At 39.6% G+C, this 23,585-nt stretch overlaps 1 protein-coding gene across 1 annotated transcript in view; it reads left to right on the forward strand.

The window, feature by feature from the left end:
• Positions 1 to 23,585, forward strand: part of LOC139717035 (low-density lipoprotein receptor-related protein 1-like) — a 184,005-nt gene that overhangs the window by 116,055 nt on the left and 44,365 nt on the right. The window contains exons 63-64 of the mRNA XM_071628550.1: positions 1,880 to 2,027; positions 18,538 to 18,731. Coding sequence (XP_071484651.1) covers positions 1,880 to 2,027; positions 18,538 to 18,731 — 342 coding nt within the window. The remainder of the gene's footprint in view (positions 1 to 1,879; positions 2,028 to 18,537; positions 18,732 to 23,585) is intronic.

The following is a 23,585-nucleotide window of genomic DNA, read 5'->3' on the forward strand; positions in this document are numbered from 1 at the left end:
AAACAAATATATAGTATAAGTGGATAAAGACCTATGTATATATATTTTTTTTTTCGTGGCCCTTGCCTTTTTTAGATTCCTGAAATGCTTTTTTGTATGACGAACTCAACGTGCATAACTTCCTAAAAACATAGTTCACATGAAAGACTCCAAATTTTTCAAATTCATTTGACTTCCTACAGTCCTCAAATCAGAGCAAGGTGTTGTGGGATACAAAGACAGACATGCAAGCTCTATATTACATCATTGTACATTACTGTAGGTGTGGCATTTATAGGGCTTTTTACACTTGTGTTTCTTAACCCCGGACTTTCTCTGACCCAGGACTATCGTTAGTCCCGTACCAAGTTTTTCAGCTTTTTACACTCGCCAATTAGTCCCGTACTATCTCTTGTCCGGGGCTAAGGAGAAAACTGACCTTTTTACACTCGTATTTCTTAGCCCCGGACTTTCGAAACCACATGAGTATTCATAATTACGCTATGTACTGTACACGTACATGCACGCACCGGCAGCACTTGATTACCTCGTTTCTGATTGGTCAGTGAGGGTCGGACTTCGTCTCCGTTGCTTAGCCCAGGATTATTTTTTCGTTCTGTTTACACTCACTTGCTTGGCACCGCAATTGCGGTGCTAACCCCTGCTATTTTGCAGGACCAGATAGTACCGTACTATCGGTGGGGCTAGCCCACTTTGACAAAAACGAGTGTAAACAGAAAGTGGGCTAAGGATAGTCCCGTACCAACGGTGGGGCTAAGCCCCCCCCCCCTTAGCCCCACCGTTGGTCTGGGGCTAAGCAAAAATTTACAAGTGTAAAAAGCCCTTATGTTGGAACTTTGGACTTTAGTTCTTAGTCACTTGACTTTACCTTGCACTGCATGACATGGCAGACCCTAGTTTTGTTGCTGTGAGCACATGGAAAATGTCAGCAGCATTTGTAACAGAACTTTCGTCTAGGAGTAATTATATGTGACCCGCTACAACAAAAAGGTCCTAAAGTCGCGCACGGTCGAAGCCGTGAAAATCGAGTTTGAAGTCAGAGCATTAAAATCGGCCAAAACTTACGATTTTCTGATGTTGATATATTATTGGAGTCTAACATGTCCTCTATCATCTGTCGAAATTTTGAAGCAAAATGGTGAAAGGAAAGATCAAAAAATAGCGTTTTTCTGAGTCATGTTTTTTGGCGTTTCAACGAAGCAGAAACTAGTTCGAAAATTTGGATTGAGCGCCACAGATAGGTTCCGCCCCTAACAACAACCAGAGTGATCTCATTGGTCAGTTTGCTGCTAACCGAAGCGTGAAGCTTGCACACTGCCCAGTCAACTGGTGCGTGCAGGCGGGGTGCGCCATGCTCAGCCGCTTCTCACATCCTGGTCACTGATTGGTTGGTGAGGAGACCGCCGACGCTGATGTGCTTGAATGAACTCTTCGGGGGTTGCTAGGGCTTACCTTCTATTGTCCAGAGGTGAAAACTGTCTTGCGTGTCCCTTCATCGCGATTGCGTCGAAAGGAAGACTTTTAGGGCGCTTTTCTCGAAACAGTGATTTTCCAGACATCTTGACATGCTCTCTTTTAAACATCGATATCTCCGCAGCCGATTATTTTTATAGAATGTGTTATATATCAATTTAAAGCAGAAAGATTAGGGAATCATATCATGCAATTTTCAAATAATCGACCTAGCCCGACTTTAGGATCATTGTGTTGTAGCGGGTCACATATTTCTCTTCACTGCTATGTTCATGGCTTCAGCTAACATTTGCCACATGATGTTCCTGAGTGCCGCCATCTTGGCATAAGACTTTGTAAGCAAGAAAAGGTCAGACAGAAAGGACTGCTGTGCTGATTGTGTTTTCTTGTCCTTCTCTTTAAATAGGTATGGATGGCCAGCATGCCATTAAACTGGTCACTGAAAAGATCCAGTGGCCAAATGCACTGACCATTGACAACACAACCGGCCTTATCTTCTGGGGTGATGCGAGGGAAGATCGCATCGAGTTCGTCAGCTGGAATGGGACCAACAGGTGGGGTTCTCGTACATCATTATCATCATTTTGTCTTTCCGTCTCATTCCAGTGAAGTATTGTATGAAGTATTGTATGGAGGAAGTACACCTGTAACAAGAGGTTTTCTGGGCTACAGCTTGAAGTTATAATTTGTGATTGAGTAAATTTAACCCATTGAGGACAGTTTGATTTTGCGACAACACGCATTTCCCATAGACGCTTGCCCGAGTTTACTCGGGACTTGTCCTCAACGGGCTAAGAGGAAGACCATAGTATTATAACCAATCTGTCTTTAATTGGCTGTTTAACACATCTTTCAGTCGATGTTTCCCTGTCTCTGCCTCACATTAGGAGACAGACATTTCACTTGCTTCCCATTTGTCATAGAATATAATATCCTTTACATTGATGTCATTTAGGTTGTATTTATTTCCCCTAAATGCCAATGTATGCCCTGCTACAGTGCCGACCGCGGGAAACGTCACGCTTTTCCGAGATCTGGACGAGGCCACTGACGCGTATCCCCGCGGGTACCCGCGGGTATACGCGTTCAGTGGACGAGTCCATCCGCCCGCACGGAAAATCCATCCTCGGGAATTTGCGTCTCGATTGACGCGGGTTGGACGAGGGTGGACGAGGGTGGACGAGGGTATTCAAGGGCACTTTCCCGTTAAGCTTTATTTTGACCGCTCAATCAAAATACATTTCATGGAGTTCCGACTTTGCCCATTTTCATCAAATTCCGATTTCAAGGGCTTCTTTTCGATTTAATCACACTCTGATGTCCACTGCCTTGATTGTTCGCTACTTTCTAAAGAAGTACACCTGCGGAAGTTGTGCACATGCGTTCATCACTCAAGTATCAATAATTATTAGAACATATCGACATCGGTTACGATCATCTCGCTATTCACGACTTTTAACGACCTGCGCCACCAAAATTTCATTGCTAAAAATTCGGTGGCCCAATCGAGCTACAAAAAAAGTCGGATGTTTGCCTTTACTTTTGGAAATGAACAGCGGTAACAGTCGGCTCCGTAAGACGCAAAAATGAATGTCGCATGTTTACTTTTGATTTTAGAAATGAATCACGGTGACATTTGACTCCGTATGATACTGGAATAAATACCGAATGTTTGCTTTGGCGTTCGGAAGTGAATGATAATATTCAACTCCGTAAGACGATAAGATAAATGCCGGATGTTTGCTCTTACGTTCGAAAGTAAATAGCAATAACATTCAGATCCGGAAGATGCTTGAGTAGGCTATATGTCGAATGATCCCTTTGACGTTCGGATATGAATAACAAAAATATTCAACTCCGTACGATGATAAAATAAAAGACGGATATTTGCTTTTACTTTCGAAAATAAATAGCAATAACATTCGGCTCCGGAAAATGCTAACATAAATGTCAGATGATTGCTTTTACGTTCGGAAGTGAATAGCAGTAATATTCTGCTCCATACGATGCTAAAATAACTGTTGGATGTTTGCTTTTAGATTTCGAAATGAATAACAGTAACATTCAGGTGCGTTCGGTGGTAAAATTAATGTTCAATGATTGCTTTGATGTTCGGAAATGAATAACAATGACATTCAACTCCGTAAATACGTTGATAAAGTATACAATGTATATCTGATGTTTGCTTTTACGTTCGGAAGTAAATAGCAATAACATTCAGCTCCCGAAGATGCTAAAGTAAATGTCGAATGATCCCTTTGACGTTCGGAAATAAATAACAAAAATATTCAACTTCTTACGATAATAAAATGAATGACGGATGATTGCCTGTACTTTCGAAAGTAAATAGCAATAGCATTCGGCTCCGGAAGATGACAAAATAGATGTCAGATGATTGCTTTTACGTTTGGAAGTGAATAGCAGTAATATTCTGCTCCATTATACGATGCTAAAATAACTGTCGGATGTTCGCTTTTAAATTTCGAAATGAATAACAGTAACATTCACCTGCGTTCGATGGTTCGGAAATGAACACAATACAAGTTAGTAATATTCAACTCCGTGTATACGATGATAACATGAATGTCTGATGTTTGCTTTCATGTTCAAGAGTAAATGGCAATAACATTCAGCTCCGGAAGATGCTAAAATAAATGTCGAATGCTTGCTGTGACGTTCGGAAATTAATAACAAAAATATCCAACTCCGTATATACGATTTTGCGTTCGGAAGTGAATAGCAGTAATATTCTCCTCCATACGATGCTATACTATAGTACCTGTCAGATGTTCGCTTTTAAATTTCGAAATGAATAACAGTATGCATTCAGCTGCGTTCGATGGTTCGGAAATGAACACAATAATATTCAACTCCGTGTCGTACACGATGATAACATAAATGGCAATAACATTCAGCTCCGGAAGATGCTAAAATAAAATGTCGAATGTTTGCTGTGACGTTCGGAAATGAATAACAAAAGTATTCAACTCCGTATATACGATGTTACGTTCGGAAGTGAATAGCAGTAATATTCTGCTCCATTATACGATGCTAAAATAACTGTCGGATGTTCGCTTTTAAATTTCGAAATGAATAACAGTAACATTCACCTGCGTTCGATGGTTCGGAAATGAACACAATAATATTCAACTCCGTGTATACGATGATAACATGAATGTCTGATGTTTGCTTTCATGTTCAAGAGTAAATGGCAATAACATTCAGCTCCGGAAGATGCTAAAATAAATGTCGAATGTTTGCTGTGACGTTCGGAAATTAATAACAAAAATATGCAACTCCGTATATACGAGTTTGCGTTCGGAAGTGAATAGCAGTAATGTTCTGCTCCATACGATGCTAAAATAACAGTCGGATGTTCGCTTTTAAATTTCGAAATGAATAACAGTATACATTCAGCTGCGTTCGATGGTTCGGAAATGAACACAATAATATTCAACTCCGTGTATATGATGATAACATAAATGTCTGATGTTTGCTTTTATGTTCAAGAGTAAATAGCAATAACATTCAGCTCCGGAAGATGCTAAAATAAATAACGCATGTTTGTTGTGACGTTCGGAAATGAATAACCAAAATAACTCCGTATATACGATGATAAAATAAATGTCTGATATTCGGTTTTACGTTCGAAATATAACAATAACAATCAGCTCCCTTCGACTTTCGGAAATGAATGATAATAATATTCAACTCCGTACGATGTTTAAATAAATGTCGGATGCTTGCTTATAATTTATATTGCTATGTACTTTCGCAAATAAATAGTAATAACATTCGGCTCCGGAAGATGCCAAAATGATTAATGTCACATGATTGCTTTTACGTTTGGAAGTGAAGAGGAGTTACATTCTGCTCCGTACTATGCTAAAATAAATGTCGGATATTTGCTACATGTGTATTACATTTCGAAATGAATAGTAACATTCGGCTGCGTTTGATGGTAAAAAAACAAAACAAAAACAAAACAAAACAAAACACACACACAAAAAAAAAAACTGTCTGATGTCTGCCTTGACGTTCAAAATTCGGCCCCGTACGATATGATGAAATAATTGTCAGATGACTCATTTCACTTTCGCAAGTGGACAACAGTGACATTCGGCTCCGTACGATGATAAAATAGATGTCGGATGTTTGCTTTTATATTTGGAAAAGACTAACTGTTTAATTCTGCTCCGTATACGACAGAGCTGCCAACCTTTCGAAGCACAAATTAGTACGTGTACTCAGCAACTCCAAAATTCGTATTTTCCACCAGAATTCGTATTTTTTCAATCTCCCTCTTTTTGCTATGAGGCCTACAGGCTCTAAACATAACGTTATGACACATGCCGAAGCATCCAGCTGGTCACCAGCACGATAAAGATTCTAAACTACGCAATGTTCAGCGTTGATTGATTGCTTTCTCGCAATGTGTACAAGTGCAAGTTTGTACCTCCAAAAACTTTCTGGGCTGATTATGGAAGCTTCCACTTTCTAGCAGGGGACGGGGAATGCTTGATCTTCTCAAGAGAGCTAGCTTCTGTGTGAGCGGATGCAAAACTCTGTTCTGTGTTTCCAATTATGTACTATCAAAACATAATCATGTGTTGTTTTCAGGCTTTTTTTCATTTTATTGGATTTTAAACATCAGTATTTTTCGAAGTATTCCAATTCCTTTTCCCCTGACTGGAATCGGAAAGTCTGCTATAACGACGATCGCAAAATGCCGCGCTGTGTGTGGAAGCGCCGATGTGGTGCAAACACGTGGCTTCATTTTCAAGTTTAAATGAATGCGCCATGTGCTCCTGCCTATAAGAGGTTACTGCAAGTTCGATGGATCGAATGCGCCATAGCTGAGCTGAGCTGAATGGCTTGTTTACGGAAAACATGCAGTTTACGTTCGATATGAAGAAATCATTACGTCTTTCACGAGGGAAAAACACACAAAACAAACAAACAAACAAACAAAATACACCCACGAACGAATGTTGATAGCCAAAACTTTGAAAAGTAATAAGCAGTTTTGATGCGCGTGAACTGAAATTAATTGTCATTACACGTTGTATTTTGCTGTCTAACCAGGTGATGACTGCATCTCATTGGATCTTCTTGTAGTGAATTTGTCTGGGCATACGAGACCTTTCATGTATTTCTGTGATTGCATTTTTAATTGACTGAATAATCAATCCTTTTTTTATTGTTCAGGGAACATTAGATATTCGATCAAGTACACTATAATCGACTGTTCGATGTTCCCTACTATGCGCCAAAAGAAAGGCTATAGACATAGAATCATGATATCTTTGGAATTATTCCTTTAATTCAACTAATGAGCTGGTTCTTCGATCGATATTTCCAGGATACTTACACGCTGTTTATTCCAATGCGCGCATTCTTTCGTCTGGCACGCACCTGGGTGTGGCACCTGCTTTTGTGGAAATTTCCACAAGGGAGAGGGGTGGGGTGTCAAGTTTCTTCGAGCCGAAGAGACTGCATACACAATCTCTTCGCTTTTATTTATTGTCATTCGTGTTTTTGCCTTATTCTTTGCTGATATTGAACATTTAGATTTAACTTTACGAAAGTTGCTATAGCACATGGTTCTTTTTGTTGTTAGGTGTACGTAATTTCTTTTTTTTAAATCATTCTTGAGAGGGGAAAGAAGAGTAAGGGGGAAAGAAGACTAGAGGGAAAGGGAAATAAAACAAACGTCACGTACGCTAAGCATTCACAGGAAGCCGTCTTTTTACACCAGTCACCAGCATAGTTATCATCACTATCAGACATCACTCAAGATCATTTTAGCCTTTTCCTATGATCAACATTAAGAAACACGCATAATCCCTCGAGATAAAATACCTAGGAAACTCAATAATAAATACAAAGTATCAACACCTCCCAACAACACAAACATTTAGAAAAGACAACAAATAGCACATCGACGCGGCTGGGATCAAACTCCGTCGCTTCGATTGCAGCGAAGCGGAGAAATCGCCGTTACGAAAATAACAGTGCGAGACACTAAGAGAATTACGTTTAAATACTTCAAAGTATAAAGGGAACGGATAAAGTGATGGAAAATGGAAGAAATCGTACTAAACGAGGTGTGAGAAACGACGGAAATAAAACGAAGTTTAGTAGTAAGCTTAGGCCCTAGCAAAAGTTTTGCAGCACCGAAAGCTACGCGAAAATAAACACACATATAAAACTCGGTATTGCGACGAGATCCTATGGGATCAAGTCAATAAACGATACAAAACAAAGGAAATTGATTCATTTTGACCGGAAAATAGTTTGTTATAAGTATTCTGTTATATGAGATCTCCTTTAATAGGCCTAGAAATAATCGAGTTTCCACGATACTCGGGAAAGAAAGTTCGAACGCTTTTCACCTGCACATAATACTGCAGAGGGCAGTGCACATCAGTCATCAATACACGAACAGAAACTCACCTCTACAACTTCCTTGCAGAAAATGATGCAATAGCGTTATAAAAAAAACACACACAACACTCTAAAAATCATTTCGTACTTGGGAGGCAAGGGACAAGAGGATGAAAAGAAGAGAAAAAGAAGCAGACATTGCACAACGGGACGCTTTCACCCCGCCTCATACGGTACTGTAGTGGCAGCTGGCTACAGTGTGCAGACACTCCCCAGCCGGCCGGCCACACATGGGGATACCACGGCGATCCATGTAAACATCCAGGGTCCGTAGGCGACAGGGATTCACGCGCGCGAAGTTCTGTTCGGTGTACACAGTACGCAAGCAGCGATATGCGTGTGCGCACATTTTTCTATTCAGCGCTTTCCACATACGGTGCGTACGCGTTGCATCGATATCCCAGCTGAATACAGATAACATGGCACATGCGACGTGCGTTTGCTATATTTTTACCCATTATTTTTCCCCACTGTGAATTCGTACTTTCTAAGGACGTTTTCATATTGTCGTATTCCCTTCGATTTTTCGTATACGAATTTTTCGGAACGGTTGGCAGCTCTGGTACTATGCTAACATAAATAACAGATTATTGCTTTCACATTTGAAAATGATTAATGGTATAAATAGGCTCAGTATGATGCTTAAATAAATAGAGGATGTTTGCTTCACATTCGGCAATCAATAAGGGTAACATTCAGCTCCATAAGATGCTAAAATGAATGTCGGTTGTTTGCTTTTATACAGTGTATTTGAAAATGATTAACGGTAATATTCGGCTCCGTAAGGTTCTAACATACTATAGTAAATGTTGGATGATTGCTTTTACAATCAGAAATGAATAGCGGTAACTTTCGGCTCTTTACAATGCTAAAACAAACAATCTGGAAATGCTCCCACTTTCTCATCCCAAAAGTAAGCTATGACCACCTAATAGGCATCAACTTTTATAATTATCTATAAGCCTATTTGCTAAATCTTAGAATTCAGAATAATGGTGATAAGATGATCTACTTTTGTATTCATTTATTTTAGACATGGGTACCTGTCACGTCAGTAATGCTTAATAATTGTTTTTAGTAGGACCGATTTAGTTTTTCCTATGTTTTTCTTGATTTTTTTGGCCACAAAAAAAAAATAGAAATCAATGATTTTGGTGGTCAAAAAATAAAAATTAGTTTGGAGCCCTGCGATATCATTGGGCTCATCATTACTTAATCTTTCCCATGATACGCTAATATTTATATCATCAATCTGTCGACGTCATCCGACAATTCATGATTCAAACCTTTTTTTTTTTCTTCGTCCGTAACCCAACTTTGAACACAGACAGGGTATTCTTTCTCATTCTAGAGTAATGAAGGAGCGCACTTTCGGCTGTGATCTAAGTCCTATTATCATCATGAGTTCATGTCGCCGTTTAGTGATCTAAACTTCAGCTTTGCTGAACTGTTCAATGTCTTGAGCAGGAAGCGAAAACAATGGCTGGACTAAGGAACCTTCGTTTTTAAAAGGGGGAAATAGAAACAAAATACAACACTGAAACCGAACAAGCCGGCCGAGCATTGTTTAGGTTAACCACGCGTGGTGATAATCGCGCCCATTGATCGCTCTGTCCAGCTGGCTTAACCCTATTCTAACTGGGAGGAGTTTTTACTGGGGGTGACCCCCCCCCCCCCCCCCCCTTCAGATCTCGGCCACCGATCGCGCGATCGCTGCGAAATTTTTCCTGAAGATAGAGCTGGATGTCAACTACAAGATTACATGGTCATACAATAGAAAAATATTGCCTTTCTATTTTTAATAAATTGATTATGCAAAGTAGTGCATGAAATCATATTTTCACCTATAACTCCATAAAAAAGACTGAAGTATTGCTAAATTTTTGTGTCAAAATTCCTCAAGACATATAAATCAATTTTCATTTAAAAATAAAGCACAGTCAAAATCAATTTCTTTTGTTTTTTTTGTTTTGTTAATTTCTTATGTATTTTATTGTTTTTCGACCTTTTGTTTTCTGTTGTTTTTCAAAATTTGTTGCAGGCACTTTTTCAGGCTTATCTACACTAGAACTGATTAATTTCAATGGTTCAAAGATGAAATACTCTAATTTATATCAATTTAACCAAAAAAACACAATTTGCATTCAATTTGCACACGATATCATGAATTTGAGCTGTTTTCCGGTTGACATGCATTTGCATAACATTACGTAACTTCAGAACGGTGTACTCAGACGTCGCAAATTTGGTCTCAAAATATGCGGAAGACTTCAATGAAAAAAGTTGTGAAACGACGCGGCAAAATCTTTGCGCGTTGCAGAATCGTGGCGCGAAACGGGGGGGGGGGGGGTCAATTTGACCCCCCCCCCCCCCAGTTAGAATAGGGTTAAGAGTATGCATATTGACCAAAAATAGTCAGAGGGATGCTAATTTACTCTTACAAGCTATCGCTACTATTTAAGTTGAAAACTGGAACTTTCTGAATGGTTAAAGATGATCGTAAAATCAGTTCTGGCTACAGGATTTTATAATAATTGTAATAGCATACAACATGTACCAAGTTTTCATCGTTTACCTGTCTAGAAAAGGCGGGAATACACCCTTTCGCAATTACCCGTACTTTGCCTCATCTTTGCCTCATCGTTTTATTTATTTTTTTATTAACAGTTGATCGTAATATTTACAAATTGTAAAGCAGTCTGCTATTATACAGTAATATAATAGTGTTACATTCGTCACTTGAAATTGGTCGGGTGACGCTCACAAAAATGTTTGAAAATCGCGCGATTATGTGGCATTTTGTTCGTTAGTTGGCGTCTTATCACTCCAAAGCAGTTCAGCTTAACTGTTGGCTTATAGAAGTGATCATCAATCGGTTAGGATTAGTCAGATGAATTCATGAATTCACTTTATGCATCACGGCTAATCGAACTATTCAACATCGTTGAAGTAACCATACTTTTTTATTTTCATAGTTCAAACTATTTCTTAACATTTATATGCAAAACGAAAGTACTCTACACGTTTTTCAAAATGCTCAGATGTAATGAGTCAATTCCACAAAGATTGCATTACGGCAACCTTAACTGACCTAAACAAGTTTTCTATAGAGCTATCAGTTCTATTATAATGGCATTCTGATAACTTCGACTGCGTTTTGAATTCGTACCGAGCACAACATTCAAAACAATGGGTTCCTCAGGTCCTCTTTAGGTACTGGTATACTTGCTAAAAGCATTCTCTTTAGCTTCCATTGACAACAACATGGGAGGAGAATGGAAGCGATCAACTTTCTCGGTAAATGAGGCTTTTCGTATATAGCACACATTGCGTGCCTCTTTCTTTTTTCTGTTTCTGTTGTTTCAAACTACACTGCAGCCGACACACACACAAACACACCAAAGTTTACATTCAGGCAACCGTATTTTGGTATTGGTTAGAATCGAATTATATCTGTCTTGTGATTGGCTAATTATCTGTAGCAAAAACAAAACAAAACAAAACAAAACGAAAACAAAAACAAACAAACACAAAAATGCTGAAAACTGCTTATCGAATATCAGTGGCGTGCCAAAGGAGTAAAATGGAGTCTATACTCTAAAGGGGCCTGAGCTTTTCATTCCAGAAGAATATTCGTCAGAGGCAAAATGATAATCAGGCAGGGAAAGCAATCACATTATAAAGAAGTTCACACAACACGAACAGTCAGGGACAGGCTAGGGACACGGAACAAAGAAAACAAAAGGAGAGGGTGGGAGGTCATGGGCAAGGAGGCCAACAGGTGAAGGGAGGGGGATTAAAGCAGGAGGGTGGATAGACAAAAGGCATAGGAGGGTCAGTGATAATCCTGAGTGCCATGGGGGTGCATCCATTTAAGAATAAATTTTCTCACACACCCAAGCTGTCGCCATTTATGTGTGTGCGATGAAGCGTTAACGCCGTCGCTAAGCAGGACTGTTGCATCATGGGGGGGGGGGGGGGGGGGGAACGGGTTGTGAGCTTGAACATAACCTGAACTTTAAGGGCGATTTTCTTTTTTTTTTTCTTTTATGACTTCTAGGGATGCGGAAAGGGGTTGTTTTATATATTATTGTAAAGATAAAACTATACAATGTATGTAGAATTCAAGTATTTATATATACATGTGTAGACATGCCTAAAATTTCGTTTACTGCGACATACGCATTTCGACCGAGCGCATCACGACCTGTATGGACTACGCACATGTATTCTTTTATCTTGCGCTCTGCTTTTGTGGGAATTTCTTCAAGCATAGGTGTCAGGTTTTCCTACGTTACGTCTGCGGTCATTAATTCCATATTTGTTAGTTTGTCTGCTTTCTTATTCTGTGTTTTATGCATTTTACTTGAACTTAAAGGTCTAGACATTTCGTTTGCTAAATGCACGCGAGTCACGTTGCATTGTATGATGTATTTTGTTTCGTTGACCATTCATGAGAAGCGTTTCTTTGAGCAAACTCTCTTTTCACACCAAAATCACTTATAGAAGGTAGTCATCCACATTGGTTATCAAAATAATAATTTCGTCGTTTTCCTTTCGTTCAGAAACAGGAATCAGAATTCTCAACACGTCATCCACATTGGTTATCAAAACAATAATTCCGTCATTTTCCTTTCGTTCAGAAACAAAAATCTGTTATTCTCAACACGTTATTACAAAAATTACATCTCACAGCGATAATAGGGCCTACTAGAACCAACTCATCGCCGCAAAATGACACATTACGGTTACGAGGACATACACAATGCTTGAACAAATTACTTTGCTTCAAAATGTAGAAACAGATGAAGTGACATAACAAGAGAAAGGGCGCACCGAAAGAGGTACACTGTATCAAGATCAACTAAGATAAACTCTAACAAAAAAAGAAGAAGAAGAAGGAAACTATTTCCCCCCCCCCACACGCACACACATACACACAAACGAGTAGATACACAAAGGTCATATGTTAACCTTTGGGAGCAGTGATTTAAAAGATGTTTTAGATATAACATGTGATGCATAATAGGTCCGTTGTGCAAAGCATCCTACATAATTTTTTGTAATAAAGCCTAGAATATAAGGAGATATCAGTATTTCTCTTATAGATTGTAAAGAACCTTCGGAATTAGGACCTTTGTTTCATTTTCGGATTAACGAACCTTCGGCATAACGAACCTTATTTCATTTTTTGATAAATGAACCTTTGGAATAACAAGTTACAAACCTCATATTTTCGGATTAACGAACCTTCGGAATAGCGAACTGTAACCGTTCACATTGTGTACTGTATTTTCGATCATACGGATTCAATTTTTTTTTTTCCAGCGGTTGTTTCTATCCCTATAACTCACATTTCAGAACTATGGGGGTTTTGTTTCATGTGCGTGGTGAATTAATACGCCTTTAATGCAAGAGCAAAAACATGGGAAAGTTTGAATGCTTTTCACGTGCACATCGTCACATAAAGAGAATCAGGTGCTGACGGACCACAGAAGTGTCTCAAAATCAATACTGCCATGCAGCTGGCACCAAAATCACAAGAAATACTACATGAAGATTCTGATAGGTATTATCCCGTAACAGGGGCGGATCCAGGAATTCCGTAAAGTGGGGGCGGGTTTACAAAATTAAAGGGGGGCGCACGCACCCCTCCCCCATTTTTTTTTTTTGACATTTCTTTTGTTTCAAAAAAAAATAAATAAAGGGGGGGGGGGGGGGCGGGCGCCGGTTGCGGTCCTCCCTGGATCCGCCCCTGCGTAACCAAGTAAGTTTGAGAGAGAAAAGTTTGAGCCAAAAACACAGCGTTGACAAGTACTACCACAAATTGCATTTTAAATATGGTATATAGTACACAGTACGAGAAAGTATACAGCACGAGATCTCTAGTTTGATTTTCATTTCGCTTCGATTAGTAGACCAGCAGTGACAATCCGTCAAAGTGCAAACTACAGCTAGGGCCTAGCGGCACAGTTTACAGGTCTACCTTCTGTTCACTGCATGGTACACATAAACAAGAACAAAAGCGTTTTCTTCTTTTGCATGTTAGCATGGGGACGATAGTGAATTAAGTTCACCAAGATTCAATGTTTGTAAACAAGAAAGCAGCGCGGAGCAAAGACCTCAGATCGTTGTTATAGCACACGTGCATCTATTGTGGTAACACTTTAATCAACGCACTATTGCTACACCATCTGAACATACTCAACGATCATGCCACACAATCACTGTGAAGGGGAAATGTTCAGCAACAACAAGAGCACGAGTATGTAGCCTACCATACTGTACGCGCATTCATTCCGTGAGTGCCAAATACAAGCTAGAAACACACGCAATAAAGAAACATCGCAAGTTCATGAACTGAGGGCCGTGGGAACAGCAACGAAATCGGGGCAACAGCGTCTCGTAAAGAATGTTTGACACTGCCATATAAAGACCTTTTTTTTTTTTTGTCTTATATCTTAACAAGATAAAGACGGTGTGATTTCGGGTGCTGTTCGTTATTCCGAAGGTTCGTTATTCCGAAGGTTCGTTTATCCGAAACACACAAATTCCCTAAACCATAGAGGTTCGTTAATCCGAAAACGAAAAAAGGTTCGTTAATTCGAACATTTGCGGCGTTATTTCGAAGGTTCGTTAATCCAAAAATGACATAGGGTTCGTCATTCCGAAGGTTCGTTAATCCGAAAATGAAATAGGGTTCGTTATCTCGAAGGTTCGTTGATCCGAAATGATATAGGATCCGAAATGATATAGGGTCCGTAACGAACCTTCGAAGTAAGTCGAGCTTTGTTTTATTTTCGGATTAACGAACATTCGGAATAACGAACCTTATTTCATTTTCGGATTAACAAACCTTCGGACTAAAGAACCTTACTAACGAACCTTCGGAATAACGAGCTGTAACCGTGATTTCATATCCGATTTGTTTAATTGGACCTTTTAAAAGCTATGATTGTATCGAATCATTGAGAGCAATGAAATTTAACGGCCTTCTGTCCGCCGTATCAAAAGTGTGATGATAAAGGGGATGTGCGCATTGTCATTCGAAATACATGTAACTACATGTAACTCTACATTTAAGTAATTAGTCTGATTATTATAGCAACTGATTTTGGGATTGATAGTCACTACTGACAGTTTTTATTCTCGTAAACGGCACCTGTCAATCTCACAGGCGTCAAGTCGAAGCACTCACACGTCATGAATTGACCATAACGTAAAAACGACAGAACTCTACACACACGAGTTCTGTGATAAAAACACGCTGGGCACACAAGATGAGTATGTTGGAACCACATGGCGCACTCACTGCTGGCAGGGCAAGCACGTGCTTTGCTCATCGAACTGATCGTTTTTATAGCGATCATAATATCGCTGCACAGCAGAGATTCGTATTCCAATGCACAGTAGGCCTACTCATTCTCTCTCTCTCTCTCTCTCTCTCTCTAAAAAAAAAAAATGAAAACATTCACACTTGAAGGGGTGGATACATTTAAAACGGAGTCAATCTAGAGTGAAATTGGAGTGAATTTTGAGTGAAAATGTTCATTTTCACTCGGAGTGACCTCCGGGATCACTCGAAGATTTTGGAGTGCTATTGATGTAGCGCGATTCCGCTGCTTAAATGCATTCAGTTTTGCTCATAACCATTAATTTCATCCTTCTTTTTTTTTTCTTGGAAAGCAAGCACTCCTTAAAGAGGGAAAACCCCGATTGGACAAATTGCGACGTAAACATGCATTGATATAGTTATGTGATACTATAAACAATTTATCATGAAAGGAGAGAAGGGTACCTACAGTACATGTATCCAAGATAAACATTATGCATGCACGTGTAGTACCACTTCTCGGGGACTCGAGTAAAGTTAAACGCAGCTTTGTTGATTACATAGTGCCACTCTGGTGGTTTCGCCATACCCTTCTCTCTCTCCTACGTTTTCTTTGTTTTCTCCCTCTCTTTGTCTTTTTCTTTTTTCCCTACAAATCGTGTACTTTAAGAATAGACAGACGGTGTTAAACTTCAACTCAAGTGGCTTCTTAAGATCTGCGCCTCTTTCATCCATCTTAGGGACCGTGACACTATTGTGAATGACACAATTAAAAGCATCACACAAGGACTTTCACGCCTCGTTAGACCTTTAAGACTCAGATCTCTTTCTTTTTTGTGTGTGTGTGTGGACGTGGACGCCATTGGGAAATATCAAGCTCGAGACAATAAGTGGCCACTTACAATATAATGACCGACCGATGTTGAAGGTAGATTAAATCAGTAACTAAGTCAGATATTGGGGAACCAGTAAATAAATAGGCAGCGATCGACACTTCGACGGTTTGCCAATCTAATGTGCAGCGATCGACGTCGAAAGTGTCAATCAAATACGTTATTTACGGTCGACGTCGAAGGTTGATAAAATCAGTAAGCAGCGATCGATGTCGAAGGTTGATAATCGGATGGGTGCTGTTCGTAATATTCCGAAGGTTCGTAATTCCGAAGGGTCATTAAATTCGAAACACACAAATTCCCTAAACCTACAGGTTCATTAATTCGAACGTTTGTGGCGTTATTCCGAAGGTTCGTTATTCCGAAGATTCATGAATCCGAAAATGAAATTAACGGAACAATATACCTTCTGAATAACGAATCTTCGGACGAGAGAGCCTTCGGAATAACGAACATCGGAATAATAGCTACCGATGTGTAAGGTTGATGAAATTATTAAATAGCGACCAATGTCCAAAGTTGATTAGGTCATACCGTCCGACGTCAGTGATCGAGAAAACTATAAAGTAGCGGCTGATGTCGAAGGTTGATAAAATAAGGACAATTAAATCAAATAGGTATAGCGTCCATAATGTCGAGATCAAATAAAATTGAGCAGCAACGAAGTGTCGAAGGTTTATGCAATCAACTTGGTATCGCACGACGTCGAATGTTAAGCAAAATTATCTGATTTATCCGACATTTGTTTAAGCATTGTAAAGAGGCTAAAGTTACCGTTATTCATTTCTGATCGTAAAAGCAATCATCCAACATTTACTAGTATTTTGACACCTTACGGAGCCGAATGTTACCGTTAATCATTTTCAAATGTTAAAGCAAACAACCGACATTCATTTTAGCATCTTACGGAGCTGAATGTTATCCTTTTTCATTTCCAAACGTGAAAGCAAACATCCGCTATTTATTTTAGCATCTAACTGAGCCGATTGATACCATTAATCATTTCCAAATGTAAAAGCAACAATCTGTTATTTATTTTAGCATCGTTCGGAGCAGAACATTACCGTTATTCATTTCCAAATTTAAAAGCAAACATCCGACAATCATTTTAGCATCGTACGGAGCAGAATGTTACTGTTTTTCATTTTGAACGTCAAGGCAGACATCAGACATTTACTTTACCATCAAACGCAGCTGAATGTTACTGTTCTTCATTTCGAAATGTAATAGCAAATATCCGACAATTATTTTATTATATGGAGCAGACTGTTACTGCTATTCACTTCCAAACGTAAAAAGCAATCATCTGCCATTTTTTGGGCATCTTCCGGAGCCAAATGTTATTGCTATTTACTTTCGAAAGTAAAAGCAAACACCCGACATCTGTTTAATCATCATACGGAGTTGAATATTAGTGTTATTAATTTCCGAACATCAAAGGGATCATTCGACATTTATTTTAGCATCTTCCGGAGCTGAATGTTATTGTTATTTACTTTTGAACGTAAAAGCAAACATCCGGCATTTATTTTTATCATCGTACAGAGTTGAATATTATTGTTATTCATTTCCGAACGTCAAAGCAAAGATCCGACATTTATTTTAGCATCTTCCGGAGATGAATGTTATTGCTATTTACTTCCGAAAGTAAAAGCAAACATCCGACATTTATTTAATCATCGTACGGAGTATTATTGTTATTCATTTCCAAACGTCAAAGGGATCATTCGACATTTGCTTTAGCATATTCGGGAGCTGAATGTTATGGCTATTATTTTACTTTCGAACGTAAAAGCAAACATCCGGCAAATTACTGATACTTTTCAAAAGATTTTCGCGGATCGATTTCAGCTAATTTCCTTCATGTAGCCGATGGTTGACGGGAGAGTTTGATTTTCATATCATTAATTCCGCGCTGGAGCGCTCGGGCAAATGCGGGTGTTTAGACGAGCGTGAAAGTGCGGGCGACTTCCCTCGTCTGTACGCGTCCAAACGCCCGCGTATAAACTAGTACGCCCGGACGAAAGGGCTTCCCGCATTTGCCCTAGGGGTTTGCGTGACGTTTCCCGCGGTCGGCACTGTACATACTTAAACAGCTACGTGTAGCCTCAACGTGTAGCCTCGACGTGCAGGTTAATGATAGTGAAATGGATTGGGTATTCAAAAGCTATTCAAAAGTACAATCTAATCTCTGCAGTTCCATGAGCATCGACTTTGATAGTTGGCTGATGATCTTCATTGACTTGTATTGATTGTGGCATAGTTTAACTTATAGACTCTATGTAATTCTAAATTGATGAATGTTCTGCAATTGATGGATACTAGTCTTGAGGAGAATTGACATTGTATGATTTGACATGACAACTATGAAATGAATTGCACTCCAAACAGGCGCACAGTCGTTTCAGAGGTGCCTCACATATTTGCCATGAGTCTCTTTGGTGACTTTGTCTACTGGACGGACTGGGAGCTGCGCAAGGTGCAGCGAGCCCACAAGTTCAACGGTCGACCTCGGGACAGCGTTGCCATGGTGCTCCACAGACCGATGGACATCCAGGTTCTGCATCCTCTGCGGCAACCAATTGGTGAGGCCCACCTTTGGGATCAATGCCAAGAATAGCTTGCCAGAGGGGTGTGGTCACTCCTAGATGTATTACCTTTAAAGGGACTGGGGATGAGTGTTCGGTTGTGCAAAACATGCGAAAGAGAAGGTGCTTTGGGTATAAAATGAAAGGTAGATATGTAACTTAACATGTGTGAAAATATCTTGGAAATCGGAATCTTCTCAAATGTTTTAAAAAGCGAAAAACAAAACATACTTTTCTGGAAAAAGACCCTTCGATACGATGGCGATACGTATTTGAATTGCGGAATACTGCTTGTTGACTGCGAACATCAAGCCAACTTACAGCGAAATCAAGCCGAGTGAGCTGCGGAACTACTAGTAGTTATACGTAGAGCAATTGTGGCTAGCTCTACGGCTGGCTGTGCTATGGGCGCGGCGAGCGCTGTCCGCACTTCACTTGCCATAACTCGCATCATCATACACAGTGTCCAGTGCTAGTGCTTCCCTAAGCTCGAGCTGCTGTACGATCTTGCGTGTTTTCATTTGATGAGAGCGCTAACCTAAAATCAAAGGACTCCTCCTTTTCAGATTCACATGTCCTTCTTCCAAGATATTATGAGAGCTAGTTCTATCGTCAGAAGACTCGGTAGGCTACGTATCCTAAAAGCCATCAAACTCCATTTATTACAAGATTCTTCGTTGAGAAGTACCGAAAGCGGGATAGGTGAATGCGGTAAAGTAATACGTAGCCCGACCAGACGCCGGGCGGGCTATATGTACAGCGCTGGGCTGTGCGTGTACGTACATAGAAACTTTTCCGGGTAAGGACGGACACAGCCGGCCCAGCGCTAGGTCGGTACCATGTACGCAGTAACTGCCATGCTTCGCACGGCGTCTGGTCGGGCTACGTAGAAAAAAAAATCAACGAAATCTCAATTTACAATAATTTACAATTCATGTAATTATTACATGAAACACAAACGGGTTGTGTTATTACATGTACATGCAATTCAATGCAATCTTCATGGCAAACCCATTTTTTTTTTCTTCAAAGATTTGAAACACAAGTACCGAGTAGGCCAGAGAATTCGAAGTATCCGGTACAATGTTATATCTAAACTTGCATTGGAACTAACCAATAGTTCATTTTTATTACCGGTACAACTTGTCATGTATTTGTAATTTCATGTGACTTTAATAGTTGTAACATTTATTGTGGATGATTTTCTTCACAATTGACACATGCACATACTAGGTTAGAAAGTTGGTCATTGGTATGGCTTAGGCCTTGCCTATTTTCTGTATAAATAGGGTTAATTGGAATTATTTCTTCTTCTTCTTCTTTCAATAAAGTACAGGCCACCTTGTGGTGTATCAGCCAGCGTACTGGTGTGGTGCTAGGTGCAGCCATGCATGTACAGTGCATTTCAAAACGTTTGCTCATGAAGACACATATGTACAGTGCTAGTTCTGCTAAAAACTGCTCCTGCCATCTAGCGGAGCTGGAGATGTTTCACCTCTTCCTTGAACATTAAAGGAGAGGTGCAATTGATGGCTTGGTCTGGTAGGCTGTTCCACAGTCGTGTTGTGTCCGGAATAAAACTTCTCTGGTAGATGAGGGTACGTGCATGAGGAATGTTCAGCATCTGGGAGTGGCCCCTGCGGGTCCTGGGATTCGTGGATAGAATTGTATTGGATGGGATGTCTACATGAGAGTTCATAACACAATACATCATGTAGACTTTCGCTTGAGCTCTACGTTCCTGGAGTGAGGGCCAGCCCAATTTATGAAGCATGTCGGTGACACTGCTTGTTCGTTGGTGATCCTGAAACACAAAGCGGGCATAACGGCGTTGTACCATCTCCAACCTGTTGATATTGACCTGTGTAAAAGGGTCCCATATTATGCTGGCATACTCCATGATTGGTCTCAGGAGGGTCAGGTAGCACAGCACTTTGATCTTTCTTGGACATGCATGGATGTTTCTTTGAAGAAAGGCACTGGTGGAGTTGGCCTTCTTGGCAACTTGATTGATATGGTGGTTCCAGCTAAGGTTGTTCTGAATGTGAATACCAAGGTATTTGGCTGTGTTGGTGTTTGCCAGTGGCTGGCCATGGATGTTGTATGAATTAAGAAGTGGTTTCCTCTTGTTGGTGAGGTGAAGCACTTTGCACTTGTTTGGGTTGAACTGCATTAACCAGTCGGTCTCCCAACACTGTAGGGCATCAAGGTTTTGCTGTAATATGTGGGCATCTGCTTCTGACTTGATTGTTTTATAAATCATGCAATCATCCGCAAATAACCTCACAGTGCAGTCGGTGGATAGACACTCAGGCAAATTTCACAGATACACACAAAAATGTTGGGAATCAGATCATTTTCAGTCTTCTAGACTGAATAATGTGACACCTGTAATAGTCTAATAACCAATCCAACAATTTCTGAGGCTATCTTATACATTTTCTTATTTATCATATGTACAATGCAACCATGCATGATGCAATGTCTTGTTCACCTATACAAGGAGAAAATCAAGACACAAGGAATAATCTGTTCAAGTCAATTATTTCCACATAGGTCAACAACATTCACTCAGTTTTATCTAGAACCCTGATTGGGTTTTTATCATCAGAACACATTTTTTTCTCATTGGTAAATTGACGCTTAACAATTAGGCCTGTATACACAGGTACCAGTAATATCTTGTTGTGATATTTCAGTGAATTTAAATCTAACACATTACTTATGTAGGGCTAGGGTTCACTTAGCTCTCTAGCACTCGTCACACTAAAAGCAAACTAGGGCAGCACACATGTGTTACTTGGAAGGAGTCCCCTGGCTAACTAACTTGTAGCCAGTTTATTCTTCACATAATTTGGCATGGGTTTACATGTAATATATACACAAAATCAACATAACAAAACATGCAAATAAAGAAACAAAGGTTAAAACTAAATATTCATAATAATATGTAAATTATGTGCAGGCTTGGGTGATTTAGGCATGATTTCAGTATTACAGGGAACAATGGGTGAGAAGTGAAAGAGTGGAAAAAGTCATGTGATATGTGGTGTGTCTGTGATACAATTGTAGGTGGGGTGTGTGGATGCATGTGGATGTGAATACCGGTACTACTGTATGTGTGGGTTGACGTATTTATGTGTAGAGGGGTGGTACCTGTAATAAAAGAAGGGGGGATACACTTATAATAAAAGGTTCAAAATAAATCCCTACACTTACGTTATACTACCATGCATAAATACAAATTTCATGTGCACATATAAATTGCATGTGTACATGGGACCTACATTAGAAGTTGTGTGTACCAGGGTACACTGACCTTACATTTTCTTTTATCTTTGCATGTATATTTGCATTTGGTGTTGCATCATGAGCACAGGTTCTAAATGCAAATGTGCTACATGTATTTAGAAACTGCTCTCACAGTAATGTGATGTGATATACAATGTAGAGATAACAAATCTGTGCTGGCTACTTGCATGTAGGCCTATATCTTTTAAATATAAAATGTCATAATAGAAATAGTTGTAAAGCAAAGATTGCCAATTGACACAGGTAAGGTAATCATTTGCAGAAAAAAAAAGAAAAAAGAAACTGCTCAGCATTCTGTCATTAGTCAATTTGGGCATCTACACATTATACTCCTATCATATTGAACAATTATGATAATAATACTATAACATGTAAATTAAAAGAACCTTACAAATGCAACCACTTTCAAATAACTTGCACATTTGCAGGGAAAAAATATTGAAGTGAAAGTCCAAGAATCAATGTCACAGGGTTAATGACTTCAAGTACAAAGAACACTATACTATTTCAGTGTGGAGACCTTCTACATATTGCATTGTCAAAACACAATTGGTTTAGGGTTTGAGCATATACAATTATATCAGTAGAACATCATGTAGGGACCTACCAAAATGTATATTACAATGTATTTTTATATCTATGTGAATGAAAACTGAACATCTTGTTTGAAGCACTTCCAACACATTTGTTTATCAAAATTCATACTTTTTTTTTTTTGGCCACAAAATATAGATGCAATGAATATTACAAGGGCACAAACTCCATTTACCACAAAAATATTGTCCTCATAATAATGTGATTTGATAGAGTTATCACAAAATTTTGTGCTGAAAAAGTGTCTTCCAAAATGCTGATGGACAATGCTACTGTGTAGGACCTGCTGTGCCACTTGAATGTAACACATGGCATGATATCAGTGATCACATAAATGATGAGGATAATAATCATTATGAAGATGATGATAGTAATACAAAATTAGCAACAACAACAATAGTAGTAGTAGTAATAATAATAATAGTTAGAGCAATAATGAAATGTGTGAAAGGCCCTTCAGTGATGTACACTGTTGTGCATGACAGCCCTGCTTAAGTTCACTTTAAAACACTGATGCAATATTTTATCGTAACCGAGTAATTGTAGTTTTTCACCTCTGAAACACCTGGGAAACACAGGGGGAAAAAAGACCAAATGAAAAACAAGAGACCCGCGGGTCACGCGCTCACCTGAGTATCGCAATTTCACCTTCCATGCATTCTTGCACACTCTTACCTGAGAACATTGGAAACTTTAGGTCTGCATATGGATCCCTCCCCCCCCCCCCCCCCCCTCAACTCGGGGGGGGGGGGGGGGGGGTAGGGGACAGGCAGTCCTGGATCTGAATCTGCAATTAACAAACTTGGAACTAAAGTCATCAATGTTCAAACTCATGGTATTAACTTTGCTTTATCATTTCTGGTTCTAGAGCAGAAGATTTTAAATATTCCTCAATGTGGGGGGGGGGGGGGGGTGGGCCCCCTAGGGGGCCCCCAAGAGGGACAT

Source organism: Diadema antillarum, unplaced genomic scaffold (assembly GCF_040938485.1).
Source record: "Diadema antillarum isolate AM-2024a unplaced genomic scaffold, OU_Dant_1.0 scf00000071, whole genome shotgun sequence".
NCBI classification, from domain to species: domain Eukaryota; kingdom Metazoa; phylum Echinodermata; class Echinoidea; order Diadematoida; family Diadematidae; genus Diadema; species Diadema antillarum.